The sequence below is a fragment of the Lutra lutra genome, chromosome 10 (assembly GCF_902655055.1).
Source record: "Lutra lutra chromosome 10, mLutLut1.2, whole genome shotgun sequence".
NCBI classification, from domain to species: Eukaryota; Metazoa; Chordata; class Mammalia; order Carnivora; family Mustelidae; genus Lutra; species Lutra lutra.
The window spans coordinates 38,936,798-38,952,940 of NC_062287.1; the positions used below are offsets into that span (position 1 = coordinate 38,936,798).

The following is a 16,143-nucleotide window of genomic DNA, read 5'->3' on the forward strand; positions in this document are numbered from 1 at the left end:
CCTGGGTGGCTCAGTGGGTTAAAGCAGCTGCCTTTGGCTCAGGTCATGATCTCAGGATTCTGGGATCTAGCCCCACATGGGGCTCTCTGCTCAGCGGGGAGCCTGCTTCCTCCTATCTCTCTCTCTCTCTCTCTCTGCCTACCTCTCTGCCTACTTGTGATCTCTGTCTGTCAAATAAATAAATAAAATCTTAAAAAAAAAAAGCAAACAAATCCCAAACTCTTTGTTAAAAGGCAAGGAAATTCAAAGCATCACTTCTTTAGATGCTGGAAAATGGGGAGGACACCTTGCAGAGTTCTTGCACACACGTGAAGTGTATCAGCAGAAGAGCTGACACGTGGTCATTGGTTTAATGCCAAGGAACCCAGGTGGGCTGGTGACACCAAAGGAAAGGTGAAGATATGCCAAGTGCATGAAACATGGAGGCATTCCATCAATGCAACTGACTTACCAACGTCAGGATCCACAGCTTGAACTCTGGTCAACAGAGCCTTGGTGGCTGTGTTCTCATATACACAAGCATTGTAGTGGTCGGAAGAAAACACAGGTGGGTTATCATTCACGTCCTCCAGGATCAGGTGGATGTCGGACTGGCAGAACCTACCACCTCCGTCAGTGGCCCTGGCAATCAGGCTGTACATGGGGACCCTTTCCCGGTCCAAGAGAGCCAAAGTTTTTAACTCACCTGTGAAAATAAATGGCCTGGTTTTTCAAAAAACCCTCTTTCTTTGAAGAACAGAGAACCAAGTTTATAAAGAATCCCCAACACAGGAAGGAGCAATGACATTTGGCCCAAGTGTCTCATACTTCGAAAGACAGAGCAAATTCAATGTTAAGCACCAGGGAAACATTTATGGGATTCTCGAGGCAACAACAAATCAACTGTGTGGCTTTTAAATTAATTAATCCCATTGTGAAACCTCTGGTATCAGGATTTCCTTCTTTTGGCTACCTTGGAAGGCTCCATGCCCCTGGAAACATCTGAAGACATGCTCTGGGGACCAGCTACGCATGTCTCTAGATTTCTGCTCGATTTTCAGAAAAAGCATAGCGAATGGACGAGCATCCTTAGTTCTCCTGTGGTCAGGCATGTCAATAATCCACAGACCCAGAAGGGGCTGGGTCTCTGCTTCCAGACACTCAATATCTTTTTACTCCATCTTTTAGAGGAAAACAATCAAAGCAGAAGCTGGTTTTAGCAGAAAAAGGTCTGGAAGGAATTCTGTCGTGTCGGGGTAAACCTGACTTGCCGGGATATAGAAGGGCCTGTGGTGGCTGGGGGGAGGATTCTTGGTGGAGGAATATTTGCAGAGTGTGGAAGGGTAGGTAAGTCATGTCTGTACTTTATCCACTGGATCATCTGTGCTCGTGCTGGGCGTCAGTCCCTGTGGAGACTCGAGGTGGTTGTTTAAATTTCAACGGACAATGGCAACGAGCAGAGACAGACCCGAACAAACGCGATTTGGTGAAAAGTATGACTCCTGAAGTATAATTATTGTTAAATACAATTAATAGACCTTCTTCCAACCAAGCCATCTAGGCTTATAAAGCATTTCCTTCTGTGGCCTCCTTGCTGCAGCCTGTTCTCAAACACAGTTTGGACTATTTCCTTCTCCTGCTCAGAAACCTCCTGGGGCTTTTCAGGGGGGCCGTAGGGACCCTCCACGATTGGCCTGCAGTTCTTCTGCCCATCACCAGCCATTCCACAGCTCGTCTTGCCAGGGACAACGTCACAAGCAGCCCTCCCCGGCTGTGCTGTGCTCTCTGTTCCTGCCGCCCCCACAGCCTGCAGGAACCTGCTTTTGTTTCTAGAATCCTGCCTTGGTTCAGATGCTAGCTCTTCTTTAAAACAGTTTCCTCTTCCCCCTTATGAGAATATCAGCTCCTTTTTCCTCTGTGCCCAGATATAACTCCCCTGATACCATTCTAGGATACTCATTTCATTCTGCCTATTATTATTATTATTATTATTACTGGCTTACTGGTCTGTCTGTCCCACTGGCTTACGATATCCCTTGGACATGGCTGGTTTTGCAGCCTACCACAGATATCCCATCAAGTGCTTTTATATCTACTAGTTACTCAATGAATGTTAGTTATTTAATAAATAATTGCTAGGTCTATGTAGCCAAGCAGTATATTTCCGTATAGCTAAGTGCTTCCTAGTAGGACCCAGCTGACACGGGAGAGGAACAAGGAGAAGCCATCATCTTTGGAGACTCAATAGTTAGTTATTATTCATCAGGACCAAACACAACATTGGAAATATGCAAATTATTCAGTCTTTACACTTCATTTAAAAATTGCCACTGGATGAGCCATCCCGTATACAGCACTGAAATTACATACCTCCATTAAGAAACGTCTTTTCCATTAGCTCTGGCCCTCAATGTGGGCATCTGCTGTTAACATACCCAACCTTTGACCTTATAAATTTTGCCTGAATATCAAGGCTAATCTGAGGGCTCATAGCTTTGGAGAAACTAGGCAGGAATATTTAACAAAAACCAGACAAGTGTATTAATAAGCATTGGGAAGGGACCCAAAAGGGATTTCAAGAGAGAAAAACTCTTCCTTCCTATGCACTGCTGTCTGGTTTGCAACTTATATTGTGATGTAACTCTATATTCTTCACAGAGCAGATGCCTAAGTCACAGATAGGAAAAACAGGAGAACCAAATAGACACATCTGATTACTTGATGCTAATAAATGCAAGGAAAGTCAGGACAAATTTTATAGGCCAAATACATCTTCAGACACCAAGTATGACTAGCATTTTTTAGGGTCCTAGAGAGCAAAGGCATCATATCAAAGTTCTTGTATGCTAACTACCCACTAGTGATGAGACCACATGAGAGTTCAACTTTTCTCATGGATTAGCAATAGCATTTCCCCAAGGAATACATTTCACCTTACCACTTTCTGGATCTAGAAAAAATTCATCATTTCCAGATCCATAGAGTGAGTATTGTATATCTCCATTGGACCCAATGTCGGCATCCTTGGCACTGACTTTCAGGATAATTTTATTTGATGGAATGTCTTCAGGAAATAATGCTGTATATGCAACCTGCCAAAGTAAAGAAAGGTAATGAAATCATTAGTATTTGTGAGGCAATATCCATCTTTCACATTATAAATGATTTCTTTAAAAATGCATTCATGTAAGTTAGCTCTGGCTATTTCTCCCTTCACTACAGAGCTATCTTACAATATATGATGAAATGCGATATGTCTTTTGCCCTGCCCCAGCCCCCGGCCAATCTCATTCATTCGACAAATACTGATTGAGTCCCTCCATGTGCTAGGTACGATTTAGATGCTAGGACTACAAGGGTGAAGAAAGCAGACAAAGGTCCCACCACGTGTTGATCACGATCCCCTTTTCTGTTAAGCACCAGGGACTCTTTGGGACCCTTCCATTCTTTAAAGAGTGCCACGTCTGGCATTCGTATGATAGAATCAATCTATTTGCAACAGTTTTCTAAGCTATAGACTACCAATATTGTCTCTTGGTCCACATAATCAGGCAAAGGTAAATTAACAGTGATTTAATTTCAGTAAGGAAGAAAATAAAATTTGCTACTGGTACCTTGCACTGGCTGTCATGTTTTGTATTGTGATGGACAAGCTATTTCGTGAGTTGCCTGGAGACCTGGGTTCATTACCAACATTGCCACTAACCAACTGTGCAAACTTACTAGAAAAAAAATTTCTGCTTTTGAGTGGTCCATTTTTCTTTTATAGAATCAGTGATTTAGACCTAAGTCCTTACTTATGTCATTAGGTCGCTTATGATTCCTTAAACACTATTTAATTTTTTTAAAAAATATTTATTTATTTGACAGAGAGACACAGCGAGAGAGGGAACACAAGCAGGGGGAGTGAGAGAGGGAGAAGCAGGCTTCCCACCAAGCCGGGAGCCCGATGCGGGGCTCGATCCCAGAACCCCGGGATCATGACCTGAGCCGAAGGCAGACGCTTAACGACTGAGCCACCCAGGTGCCCCAACACTATTTAATTTTAAGGCTTATGGTTTTTTTTTTGGGGGGGGAGGGTGGGCAAAATTAGGTATCTGAACTTCCCACCTATGCCATTTCCTACTCTCTGGCATCCAAATGGAGCTCACTAATTTAAGGAGAGAAGCGCAGAAAGGAGCCTGACCCTAAGGAGAAAAATGAAATGGGCTCTGATTTAATCTTAGAAGGACAGAGTAAAAAGCAGCAATATATACAAGACATTTGCGCATATCTCACCTGATCACACACTGGGCTGTTGTCATTCACATCACTGACGGTCACTTCCACCATGGCCTGGGTGACAAAAAGCCCGTCGGTGGCAGTGATATTGAGGAAGTAAATGTCTTGTTCTTCTCTATCTAAAGGTCTCTTCACATAGACCTTCCATTCACTCTGCACCAGGCCCAGGGCAAACCTTCCTCGGGGGTTCCCTCCTACAGTGAAAAAAGCATTTTTGAAGATGTGCAATGAAAAGCTTTGATCTATGCCTCCACTGAGAGGCCCGTGTGGGGTCATCCAGCTGGTCTGCTGATTGTATCATTTAGAAAACTGAAAAAAAAAAATGACAGTCACTTCCTTCTGATTCTCTTGCAACAAAGCACGATATTTATATGCTTCGCTTGTAAGGAACGTCAAACAGTAACTTTCCAAGAGAATAGAATGCACTAGAGAAGCTGGAGATGATCTCTTGTTTAGTCCCCCTGAAGGACAATCAAATTCAAACTGCAAACAATCAATCCTCTTCCCAGGATGATACAATTGTCTTTCCACTTTGTCTCAAGAGAGGATGTGATACACTATAGCTCTTGTTACCAAGACAATTTCATTAGCTGGTGATTATGCAATCAAGGGAAGGCAGTCAGTTCTATTAAGGAATCCTTTAATGAAAGCTCTCTCATACAGCTTCGTGCGTCTTACCAGCATGGGTGTTTGGGGGAAAAAAGTTGGTGCGACAGAGGAAGACCCATCAATATTTAACGGCCCTAACCAGGGGTCACGGAACAAGCGGTTCAAAGATAAACACTGCAGTTAGATGAAATTTATCAGAGTGAAGCTGGTGATCGTAGAAGAAAAGGAGAAGAGATGCAATAGAACAGCTTTTTATGATATGAAACCACCGACAATGGTCCCAGCAATATGACTTCCCCACAACATTACGTTACCTGGAGACAAAAAGCTGCGTGGACAAGAGGGGAAGAGAAGACAGCTGCTTTGACCTTCTAATGTTAAAGAGGCAAACAGTGTAACTCACATCATGGAGGAAGACTGGACAAGACAACTGGCAAGAAGCCCGAAAGCCAGTTAGATCATCACTATTTTCGTTGGGCATTTAACAAGTATCAATCAGCTGCTCCAGTCCAGGCACTGTTCTGGGCAGTATGGCTAAAGCGGCGGACAAAACTGACACAAATCCCCACTCCTGAGTTGGAGCACACATTCTAGTTGGGGAAGACCGACCCTAAACAAATAAATAAGGAAAGCATACTGCTTCCTGGCTGAGTGTAGCCATCCCAGCTTCTCACAGTGAATCTTTCAAAGAGCAGAGGGCCAAGACTCGGGTCCTGCCAGAGGGACTGAGGGGGAAGTACAGGAAATTTAGTGCCCGGCTGCACTTCTCACTGCTCAGGTGTGGGGCGGTGTCAGTCCAGGGGCCTCTGCCGTGGGGGGACAGCTGTGGGATAAATGAACCATATTGGGGGTAGACGGTACAGAAATGATGAGGGCTGTACATTCCTCTAGGGCAGTGGCTCTCAGCTGGAAGACCCCCCACTGGGACATCTGTCAACATCTGGAGATATTTTTGAATGTCACAATAGCATCCCCCGGTGTGTGGGGATGGGGCTAACTGGAGTCTCTTGGGCAGAGGCTGGAGACGCTGCCAGGCATCCATCCTACAATGCACAGAGCGGCCACCTACAACAAAGACTCATCCAGTCCCAAATGTCAATAGCGTTGAGGTTGAAAAACCGGCTCTGGCGAGGCTCAGGGTCCTCCCTGGGATATCACTTTCCTCCACCACTGGCTAGGATTCAATTATGCCTCAGTTGAATATTACTTTAGCATGCACAAATTTAACTTCTCTCTTAAATGCTTTCAGTGCAGGCCCACATCTTTTGTTAAATAAAATGATTAATGGTCCTTTGTTAAACTGCAGCAGCACAGCCAAGTTGTGTTACATCAAGAGCAAAAGTTAAATCTAATTAAAATCGGTTGGTGGTTGGCAGGGCTAATAGTAACAGTAGCTTTAAGCTACTCTGTTCTTATTACTTTGGTAGAGTTGATGGGAGGGTCCCTTCAAATCATCCATTGACAATTCAGAGACGAAGGATAAATAATTAAAGCTGAACATTCAGCAAGCCTTTCCAATAGGAAAGTATCCCTCGGAATCTCTAAAAAGCTTTTTGTCTGAAACTGAATGCCAATAAATGCAAGTGGGTCTTTGCTCACTTTTCTGCCCTTGCCACTACGGCTCCTATCTTTTCTGCAGAAATATACATTTTAATGAAAAAAAGGGAAGGCATCAGATAATGCACAAAAGCAAACAGAGTTTAAACAAAAAGCACCGTCAGGAAAACAGTTCCAGGAAGAAACAGGAGAGGAGCAACGCGGAAGAGTGGCTCTCCCAAGCACTGACACATGCTCTCCCGTGGATCTTATTCTGCAGTGATTAATTAAATTTCCCACTAACGTACTTAAGCAGATTCTGTGTCCTGAGGGCATTCTAATTAATTCATTTTTCACTTTGAATAATGCAGTTTTTCTAAAGGGAAGCCACCTGACTACAAGTATTGATGGATTCTTTAAAATCTTTTGGCACTTTGCTTATGTTCTGCCTTTGAATGTCACAACATCAAAATACTAGCTTTAAAACTCTTCAGTCGTTTTTAGGAAGACTACTCCTGTCCCACCAACCTTCCCACTTGCAGTTTCAAGCCAGTCACCCCCAGGAAGCTACCCCTGATGAGTGACACCGACATGAAATCCTCTCCCCCTCAGCAACAGTGACATTTTTTTGGTCCGCTCTGGGTGACTTCCTTGATCTAGTTTGGCTTTTCCACTGAACTGCTACTTATTATCAGGAAAGACAAAAAAGGGATCCAAGAAAACTGAGTTATCAGGAGAAATACCCTTTGATTTAGAGTTATAACTTAAGATTTTTAGTAAAAGGTCAAACCACGCCCTTTAATTGGTACAGGTATGTACATGTGCAGGCATAGGAATTTTCAGCACTGGGAGAAACTTGTAAGTCAAGCTTACTGGGATCAGCTAGTTATTTATTTATTTTAGAATTTTTTTTTCAAGATTTTATTTATTTATTTGAGAGAGCATGGCGGAGGTGGGGGTGGGTGCAGAGGAAGAGGGAGAAGCAGATTCCCACTGAGCAGGGAGCCTGATGCGGGGCTCGATCCCAAGACCCTGAGATCATGAGCTGAGCTGAAGGCAGTTGGTTAACCAACTGAGCCACCCAGGACCCCCAGCTATTTATTTTTCTTACCAATACAAGAAGTAGGATTAGAGTTAAAAATACATGCGCCACACCCCAAAGCTGTTATTTTCATTTCTTCAGTTGAGATAATTGGCTGGACTCCTTCCTTCCTTCCTTTCACACACACACACACACACACACACACACACACACACACACACACAGAGATAGGGAGAGAAGAGCACAAGCAGGGGGCATGGCAGGCAAAGGCAAAGGAGAAGCGGGCTCCCCAGTAAGCAGGGAGCCCAATGCGGGGTTCCATCCCAGGACCCTGGATTATGACCTGAGCAGAAGGCAGCCACCTAACTGACTGAGCCACCTAGGCGCCCTGGCTGGACTCCTTTTTAAATGATATAACAGCTCAAGGACTGGGTACCAATCTGGGTAATGTGTCATAGGTGAAGGAATGAACTCCAAACTAAGGCTCAGTCAGCAACAACCAACAACTGAAAAACCCTGCCCACTCGGAGGTCTTTTACTCAGCCCCAGAAAGGTTTTATTACTCTCAACCCCCATCTCATCTCCCTTCTTCTCTCCGACTCTCACCTCCTGCCACTTCCCACCTTTCTTGGGAGAGCAGAGTACACAGATGAAGGCCAAGTGTGGCTGACTTACCCGTAATATGGTAGCTCACTTGGCGATTAATGTCGGAAGTGTCTCTGTCCCAAGTGCTGAGGACGGCTACCACCTCGCCAGGAGGGTCACTCTCCTTCACATTCCCTCGGTACACCTCGTGGGCAAAGACTGGAGCATTGTCATTTATATCCATCACCCTGACAGAGACCAAAGCCGTGGATGAAAGAGAGAAGGCCTCTCCGAGGTCAGAGGCCACCACAGAGAAGGTGAAGGTGGGATCTGTCTCGTGATCCAGGTCCTTCAAGGTACTGATCCAGCCTGTATTGCTGTCAATGTTGAAGGCTTCCATGACCTTTTCAGGCTGGGAATCCAAGTGCAGGGAGTAAGTGACCTGCCCGTTGGCTCCCCAGTCCTCGTCGATGGCTCTCACCTGTGTGAGTCTGGTGCCCACAGGCATCCCTTCCATTATGATCGTCTCATAGCTGGAAGTTTCAAAGACTGGCTTGTTGTCATTCAAGTCCAGTACCTTGATATCTACATCCACAGTAAACACAATGTCTACCTTGTCCAGGGGTATGGTGGCTGCTACTTTAAAGTGGAATACTGGGCTGACTTCACGATCGAGGCGTTTGTCAACCTTGATCGTGCCTGTTTCCTGCTCTATGATGAAGACACCCCCTTTGTTATTTTCTGGCCGTTCCCCATTAACTGTACTGAACCTGACATTCTGACTGGGCAAAATCCTCAGGGTGTCCACCGTGCTCCCAATGGCTGTATCTTCTGAAACAGTGAAAGAATACTGAGACTGGGTGAAAGAAGGCAAGGATGTTTCAGGGGGCAGGACATGAATATAGACAGGGATAAGGGAGTGCTTTACTGGAATGCCCCCGTCTACTGCTTTGACAAAGAATGACAGCACTGTGCTTTTCAGCTGGTTAAAATTGCCCTTAGTGACCATCCAGCCATTGTCAGGATCGATTTCTAGGAGGTCAGCCACCGAGACCGAGGCCTCGCTATATAGAGAATAAGTAATCCTTGAATTTGCTCCATCATCTGGATCCATGGCTTGAACTTGAGTGACCAAGTGGCCTCTTCCAACGTCTGCCCTGACACTGGCTCTGTATTCCAATGTCATGAACTGGGGAGCATTGTCATTCTCATCCACAACGATCACTCTCACGGTGCAAAAGGTCGTCCTCCCTCCGCCATCGAGGGCCCTCAAAAAAATACTAATGTCTCCCTCCAGAGGGTTTTCCCGGTCAAGCCTTTCTGTTGTGATGACTTGTCCATTGCTGTCTATGAGGAATCGATCCTTGGCAAAGTCGTTGATGATGGCATAGCTGATCTGCCCATATGGCCCAGGATCCCCATCTGTGGCTCGAACGTGAATGACCTTTGTCCCAGCGGCTGCATTCTCTCTCACCTCAGCTACGTAGGTGCTTTGGGAAAAGGTAGGGCTGTATAGGTTAGCCCCGAGTACCCTGATGTGCACCTGTGCAGTGCTAGTGAACAACCCATCAGAGACTGACACATTGAGACTGTACAGGGGCTCCATCCGCTGCTTCCGGTGGTTGGACAGGGTGATGATGCCACTCTTGCTGTCCATCAGAAAGCTGGTCCGGTCATTCCCAGATAAAATGCTATATTCCAAGCGGTCAAAATCAGAGCTGTCTGCATCAGAGGCTTGAACACAGGTTACAAAATGGCCCCGGGGGGCTAATTCACTCACATATGATTCGTAAATGAGCTGATTAAAAACGGGAGGGTTGTCATTTATGTCCGAGATATAGATATGAACCAAGACCTCGCTGCTCAGTGATGGGAAGCCGTTATCTGTGGCTCTGACTTTCAAAATGCAGTGTTGCACTGACTCATGGTCCAGCATCCGCGCTGTCAGGATCAAGCCACTTGCGCTGTCTATGTGAAAATAATCTGTGCTGTTGTAAGTATCCTGGACGATCTGGTAATGTACCAATTTATTGTTTTCTGAGTCTGCATCAGTAGAGACAACTTGCAAAACAGGTGTCCCAATGAGAGAGGATTCTGATAATGTTGTATTGTATGTGGGTTGATCGAAAATAGGGGGGTTATCATTTACATCATTAACCAGTAAGTCAACAGTGACTTCAGCCCTGGCACCAGTAAGAGCATCACTGGCTCTTACTGTCAACTTGTAAACAGAGGTGATTTCATAATCCAAGGGGCTAACCACTTTCAGGACCCCAGTGTCAAAATCAATGTTAAACTGTTTATAAAGATCCCCATCAATAATGATGTATATGATGCCTTGGCCTTCTGGACTGGTGGCATTGATGCTTAGAATGGGGGTATCCATTCTAATGTCTTCATTGACCGATGCTGTATAAAAGGGCTTATCAAACACGGGCATCGCTTTGTTGACAATTGTGATGGGAAGTTCTACAGAGGTGGATAAAGAGGGTTTTCCACCATCTTTGGCTAGGATGGTGACTTCATACTCAATGTTGGACAAGTCAGAGTTGAATGCTTCTTTTAAAATAACGTTCCCTGAATTAGGGTTAATCTCAAAGTGGCCATAGTCATCCTGTAGTACATAGGTCACTTCTCCATTTGCACCTTTATCTTTGTCAATGGCTGTCACCTGGTAAATTAGAGTCCCGGGCTCAGCATCAACTTGCACAGCAGCATAGTAAGGGAGACCCACAAAGACTGGAGAATTGTCATTGATGTCTTCAATGTTAACCCTGACCACCACTCTAGCCACACGCAGATGGTCCAGCTCTCGGCTGGCTTCCACCACCAGCTCGTATAACTCTTGTTCTTCACGGTCAAAGGGGACTCCAGTGGTCTGAATGACCCCTGAGGTAGATTTTATCTTGAACTTATTTCCTGGGTTTAAGATGCTGTATTTTAATGGCTCATTAAGGCGATTTCCAATGGCATTGACAATAGCAACTTTGGTTATGTTAGTGTTGTTCTCTGAAATTGAGGTCGAGTAAAAGCTTTGTGTAAAGTGGAGGCCACTATCCATGGCTTCTTTAACCAGGATGGTGACCATGGATGTACTGTAGAACTTTCCATCGGACACTTTAGCTATCAACATGTAGTGATCTTTGGAGAGGCTGTTGTTTTTTATGGTGAGCACTCCACTATTTGAGTCAATCAAGAAATGATCCAAGCTACCTTCCACTAGGCTATATGTCAGTTCCGGGGGCACCTCGGAGTCAGGATCCGTGGCACTAACTTTCAGAACCTCCACTCCAACGTAGGTGGGTAGAAGTAAGACAGTCTCAAACACAGCCTGGGTGAAAACAGGTGGGTTATCATTCACATCCGTTACCTCTATGTTGACTTCAACAGGACTCTCTGCCGTCAACTGGGGGCTGCCACTATCTCTCACGTGGACATGGAAATGGAAATGGGCAATAGTTTCATGGTCCAGGTTGGCAATTGTTCTGATTGCACCTGTACTGGAGTCTACTATAAAGAACTTCTTGGCCGTGGACTCCACAATCTGATACACCAGCAGAGCATTCCGGTTGCTGTCGGCATCAGTGGCTCGAATCACCAGCGGGCTATTATCCGAGCTCCTGACAATGCTATTGACTGGGGCAGCTTCACTCAGACTGCCTGAATATTGAGAAAAGAGAAAAACTGGGGCATTATCATTTTCATCAACGATCTGAATATTGACTGTGGCATTGGAAGCCATGCCTGCCATGTTAGTGGCCTGAACGATGAGCTGGTAGGAGGAAGTACGCTCGTAATCCAGTGCCTTCCGGGTGGTGATGACTCCAGAATATGGATTTATGGTAAAGATCCCATCAACGTTTCCATCTTTGACTTCATAAATGAGGGTAGATTGACTGATGGCAGCGATTAGAATGACTGATGTTCCAATATCAACATTTTCATTTACTTCTGCTTGGTAGTCTTTGTGAGTGAACTTGGGGTGAGAATTATCAGACATGGTAACAGAAATGCGCACAATTGCAGTGGCAGACATTGGCGGGGAACCCTGGTCTGTGACTTTGACGGACAGGACAAACTGACCCGTTGTTGTCATGTCTGGTTCTTTGGAAACGGTGATGATGCCCAGGACTGGTTCGATCTTAAATGTGTTCCCAGTGTTCCCTAAAATACAGAGATAAATGGAGAAATAAGTCACACATCATGTTTTGAAGATTAATTTTTCATCTAAAGGATACTTCGCAGCAACATAGCAAGTCGAAAACAATTATTTGTATTCATTCCATCTCATTCTGAAATAGAATGAAAGCCTTCTCTTTTAGGGGTATTCAAAAGCAACTGAAGTGAGTTTTTTTAGTAAAATTGTGAATTTCAGGTCAGTATCCTCTTAATCCATGTTAACAACACCACCACCACAAGATTGTGTACGATGCCACCGTTCAAAATGGATTTTTGCCTAAACCAGTGCCAAAGTCTATGTTCCATGTTATGAGAAAGACATTTGTAGGAGCTGTTTCAGAACATCATACCACAGATTATCCCAAAGGTGGGCTTTGCTACATTTCACCCTATCAAAACCAACTTCACTCCAAACACTACTTTGGTGAGGGGTGGTCTTTTGTTCGGGTCTGAAGGACTCTTCCCAATCTATTTGCTCTGTAAGTTGTCAGAATATTTTCTGCCACCCTTCTGTTGTTCACCCCCTCAGACCCCAAAAGACACACGTGCATGCACACACTTAAAACTAGACGTAAAAATTATAAGGCCCTTCCTCCAATCTGTAACTGTCCCATTCGCTAAGTACCGGAGAGGTTTCTGGTGACGTAGTGAACTGACGATCATCTGAACCAACCTTAAAACCCAAAACTGGAGGCATTACCCTCCTGAAACCGAGGAACCGGCAATGGGAAGCTCAGATGCTAAGAGCTGTGAACCGTGACGCCTCAGATGTTTAGCGCCTCACGTCTGAAACATGCGGTGGTGTGGAGTCTGAGATCGCTGAGAGATGAGGATAATGAGAGAGGAGCAGAGAGTGAGGAACACGAGGTTTGAAGAATGTTGAAAAGTAGTGGACTGAAAAGTAGTGGACAGTGTTACGTGGAATCCTTCGCCAAGCTGCTTTTTGCTGCTCTCATCAGGCTTTCTGATACTTCCCCAAGAGCACACATGCTTTGCTCTTTTGATTCTTCGAAAACAAAGTGAAAAATCTTGGTCATTCAGTTATAGCTGCATTTTTTTTTTCCTGCTCGAAGTACAGCAGTATCACAGACATAGAGATGGTTTAAATGTCATTATTGTTAAGACCGGCTCCCTTCCCGATGGCACTTATATGTATCTCCTGAGATATGCAGCTAATACAGATGTATACACAGTTCTTACAATGTACTTATTCATTAAACTTTTCCATGTCCGAGAATAAAAAACTCATGTTCCTATAAAACCTTCTTATTTTTAAACAATTAAGTTATTTTATTTTTTCAAAGATTTATTTATTTAGAGAGTGAGAGCATGAGCAGGGAGAGGGGCACAGGAAGATGGAGAGGGAGAGAGAGAAAAAATCCTCAAGCAGACTCCTGCTGAGCGTGGAGCCCAATTTGGGGCTCGATCCCAGGACCCTGAGATTATGACCTGAGCCAAAATCAAGAGTTGGCTGCTTAACTGACTGAACCAGCCAGGCACACTCAAGAATTAATTTAACAAACAAGAACAGGATTCCAGCCCCCACATGTGAGTATCACATGGTGTCCTCTTCAGTGTCAGCATGATAGTTTTTCCTTGCCACCTGAACATGAGCACTTTGTGAGGTCAACATAAAGTTCAATGATCTCATGAGTAAGCGTGCAAGCTTTCAATAAATAATGGAGTTGAATGTGAGTTCAACATCTGATTCATAGACCCTCGCAAGGAGGCAGGAATCATTTCACATCAGCATATCCGAGGAGGAAAATGTAGAGATTGTAGAGATAATGGGGCCAACAGTCAACCCCAACTGATAAATGCAAGAAAGTCAAGTGTGTCTGTATTCCTTGATTGTGGAGTCCCCCTGCTGCGGAGTCTCCAGCCAAGTCCTCCCTTTCTGCAGACCCAGCACATTCCTTCATGCCCAGCAGGACATACATGGCAGGGATCAAGGGGAGCCAGCTTCCGGTTTCGAGTAGAACTTCATAACCCTGCTACCCCACAGCTGCTCACCTGCCTGGCACACCACTCTGGGCTGCTGCTCTTGGACAGCAGGTCAAAAGTGGGCTCTTGGCCTCTTCCCCTCTTCAACATACTCCCTGCCCATTTTCTTAGCATCTGCTTCCTGCTTATTCTCTCCGGCTATCCTTGAATCCTCAGAAACTAACGTCTGCTTGTTTCCTTGGAATCTACAGCTTTTTGTAGACTTTTGGCAGCTGAGCAAAAGCTGGGCTTATCTTACATATCATGACTTATTTAGAACGTAGCACAGTCTGGCATAAAGATGGTGTTCAGTAACTATGTATTAAATGATTGAGAGGAGAGGTAGATCTAAAAAAAGATTGTTAGTCTTCTGTCCGTATGCCCCTTGGGATCAAAGAGGCTCCTGTTGTAACTTAGTTCTTAGTCCTTGTGTCTCCTGTTCCGGAGCCACTCATGAGCAATTGTGGCATGAAAGAGAAACCTGAACCAAATATAGGAACTGAAGCTCCACACTCAAATATCCCCTTAGTTCTTTGGGCCCAGATAAAAGCTTCCATAGTTACTTCCGAGGCCAGGCAGGGGTTAGGAAGCATACGGCCCACCAGTAAGCAGAGGTTTAGAAGAGAACGTACAGAAAATATACACTCTACACAACCACCTGTCATTTATTTCACAATGTTGTGGCATCTGGGTCCTCCCTCTCTCCTACCAGGATCAGGGAAGGAACTGGCTTGGCCAGGAACAGTCCAGGGCTTGTGGAGGTCTGTCTGTCCAAAAAGGAGCCCCAGGACCACTTGGGACTTACTGTATACACTGAAGTCCTCATTATCTTCCTACACAAACAATCAGAGGTCAGTTTTTTGTTTTGTTTTGTTTCATTTTTTTTAGTTACCGATCATTCTTATGAGTTTCTGGAAATACAAGTTTTCTACAGAAAAGATGTTTTAAGAAAATAACTTTTCTCTCTATTTTTAGTCAGCAGTTAAAGGAACGATGGAATCCCTTGTCTACCCATAGCACAGGGCCTCAGCGTGTGGCTGTGGAAAGATAAGGAAAGTAGTCTTGTCAGCAGGATGGGAAATGGTGCTCGTTCATCTCCTCAGAACTTCCCGATTGGCTTAGAAGTTATCTGCCTAACTAGGAGACTGTAAATAGTAGCCTTAATGACAAATACAAAATCAAGCAGACACCATAGACAATGCTTAGGAAATGCTAAATAAAAAAACAGAAATCAAACTCCCTACCTCAATGAGCACAGGGATATGGAAAAATGTAGGTGCGTGGATGAATACCAGGAAAAGAAAAATATATCTAAGATTAGGGAAAAACCTGTAGAAAGAGTCCAAAGAGCTCCTGAATCAGGCGATACTTTCTGTGACATTATTTAAACATTTGTGTTTTTAAAAAGAAGCTTCCTTACATTATTTGTGGAACTAGAAGAGCAAGGATTATATAATTAAATAATTAAAATTTCCTGTGGTAAACAACAGATGCCAAATAACACTTAAAAAAATACTGGTCAGGCTTTAGGTTAGAAGAAAATTCCATAAATATCTACAAAAGAAACAGGTGACGTTGCTTGGGGCACCTGACTGTTTTGAACTACTCTCTTTTATTTCTCTACCTTTTTTTTTTCTTTGTATAGAGCTTAGCTTCAACGCTGATAAAATGTGGGTGCCTAATACAGGAAATAGTTTTAGATTATCATTTGTTGCAGTGGCTTTTGTATAAAGAAGATGGTCGGCTTTTCTTTCTCTAATATTTTTTAGTCCCAAACTGTCATTCTAGCATTCATATTTTAATTCAACCACTCGCAAAAATGCTCCACATTTAAATCCCGGGAAAGAGGCCTTTCCAGCACTGGCATAAAAGGAGACATCATTTGGCATTATGCACGACAGACATAATGTTGCAGAACATTTTGGAAATATGTGGCTTGAATATTCAAA

The 16,143-nt window shown here is 44.3% G+C and overlaps 1 protein-coding gene across 2 annotated transcripts in view; it reads right to left on the reverse strand.

The window, feature by feature from the left end:
- The window catches only part of FAT3 (FAT atypical cadherin 3), a 672,146-nt gene that overhangs the window by 81,608 nt on the left and 574,395 nt on the right, over positions 1 to 16,143 (reverse strand). For both annotated transcript variants that reach the window (XM_047692975.1, XM_047692974.1), the window contains exons 10-13: positions 8,123 to 12,196; positions 4,258 to 4,454; positions 2,918 to 3,071; positions 452 to 685 (exon numbers count right to left, since the gene is read on the reverse strand). In XM_047692975.1, the coding sequence (XP_047548931.1) occupies positions 452 to 685; positions 2,918 to 3,071; positions 4,258 to 4,454; positions 8,123 to 12,196 (4,659 nt within the window). The remainder of the gene's footprint in view (positions 1 to 451; positions 686 to 2,917; positions 3,072 to 4,257; positions 4,455 to 8,122; positions 12,197 to 16,143) is intronic.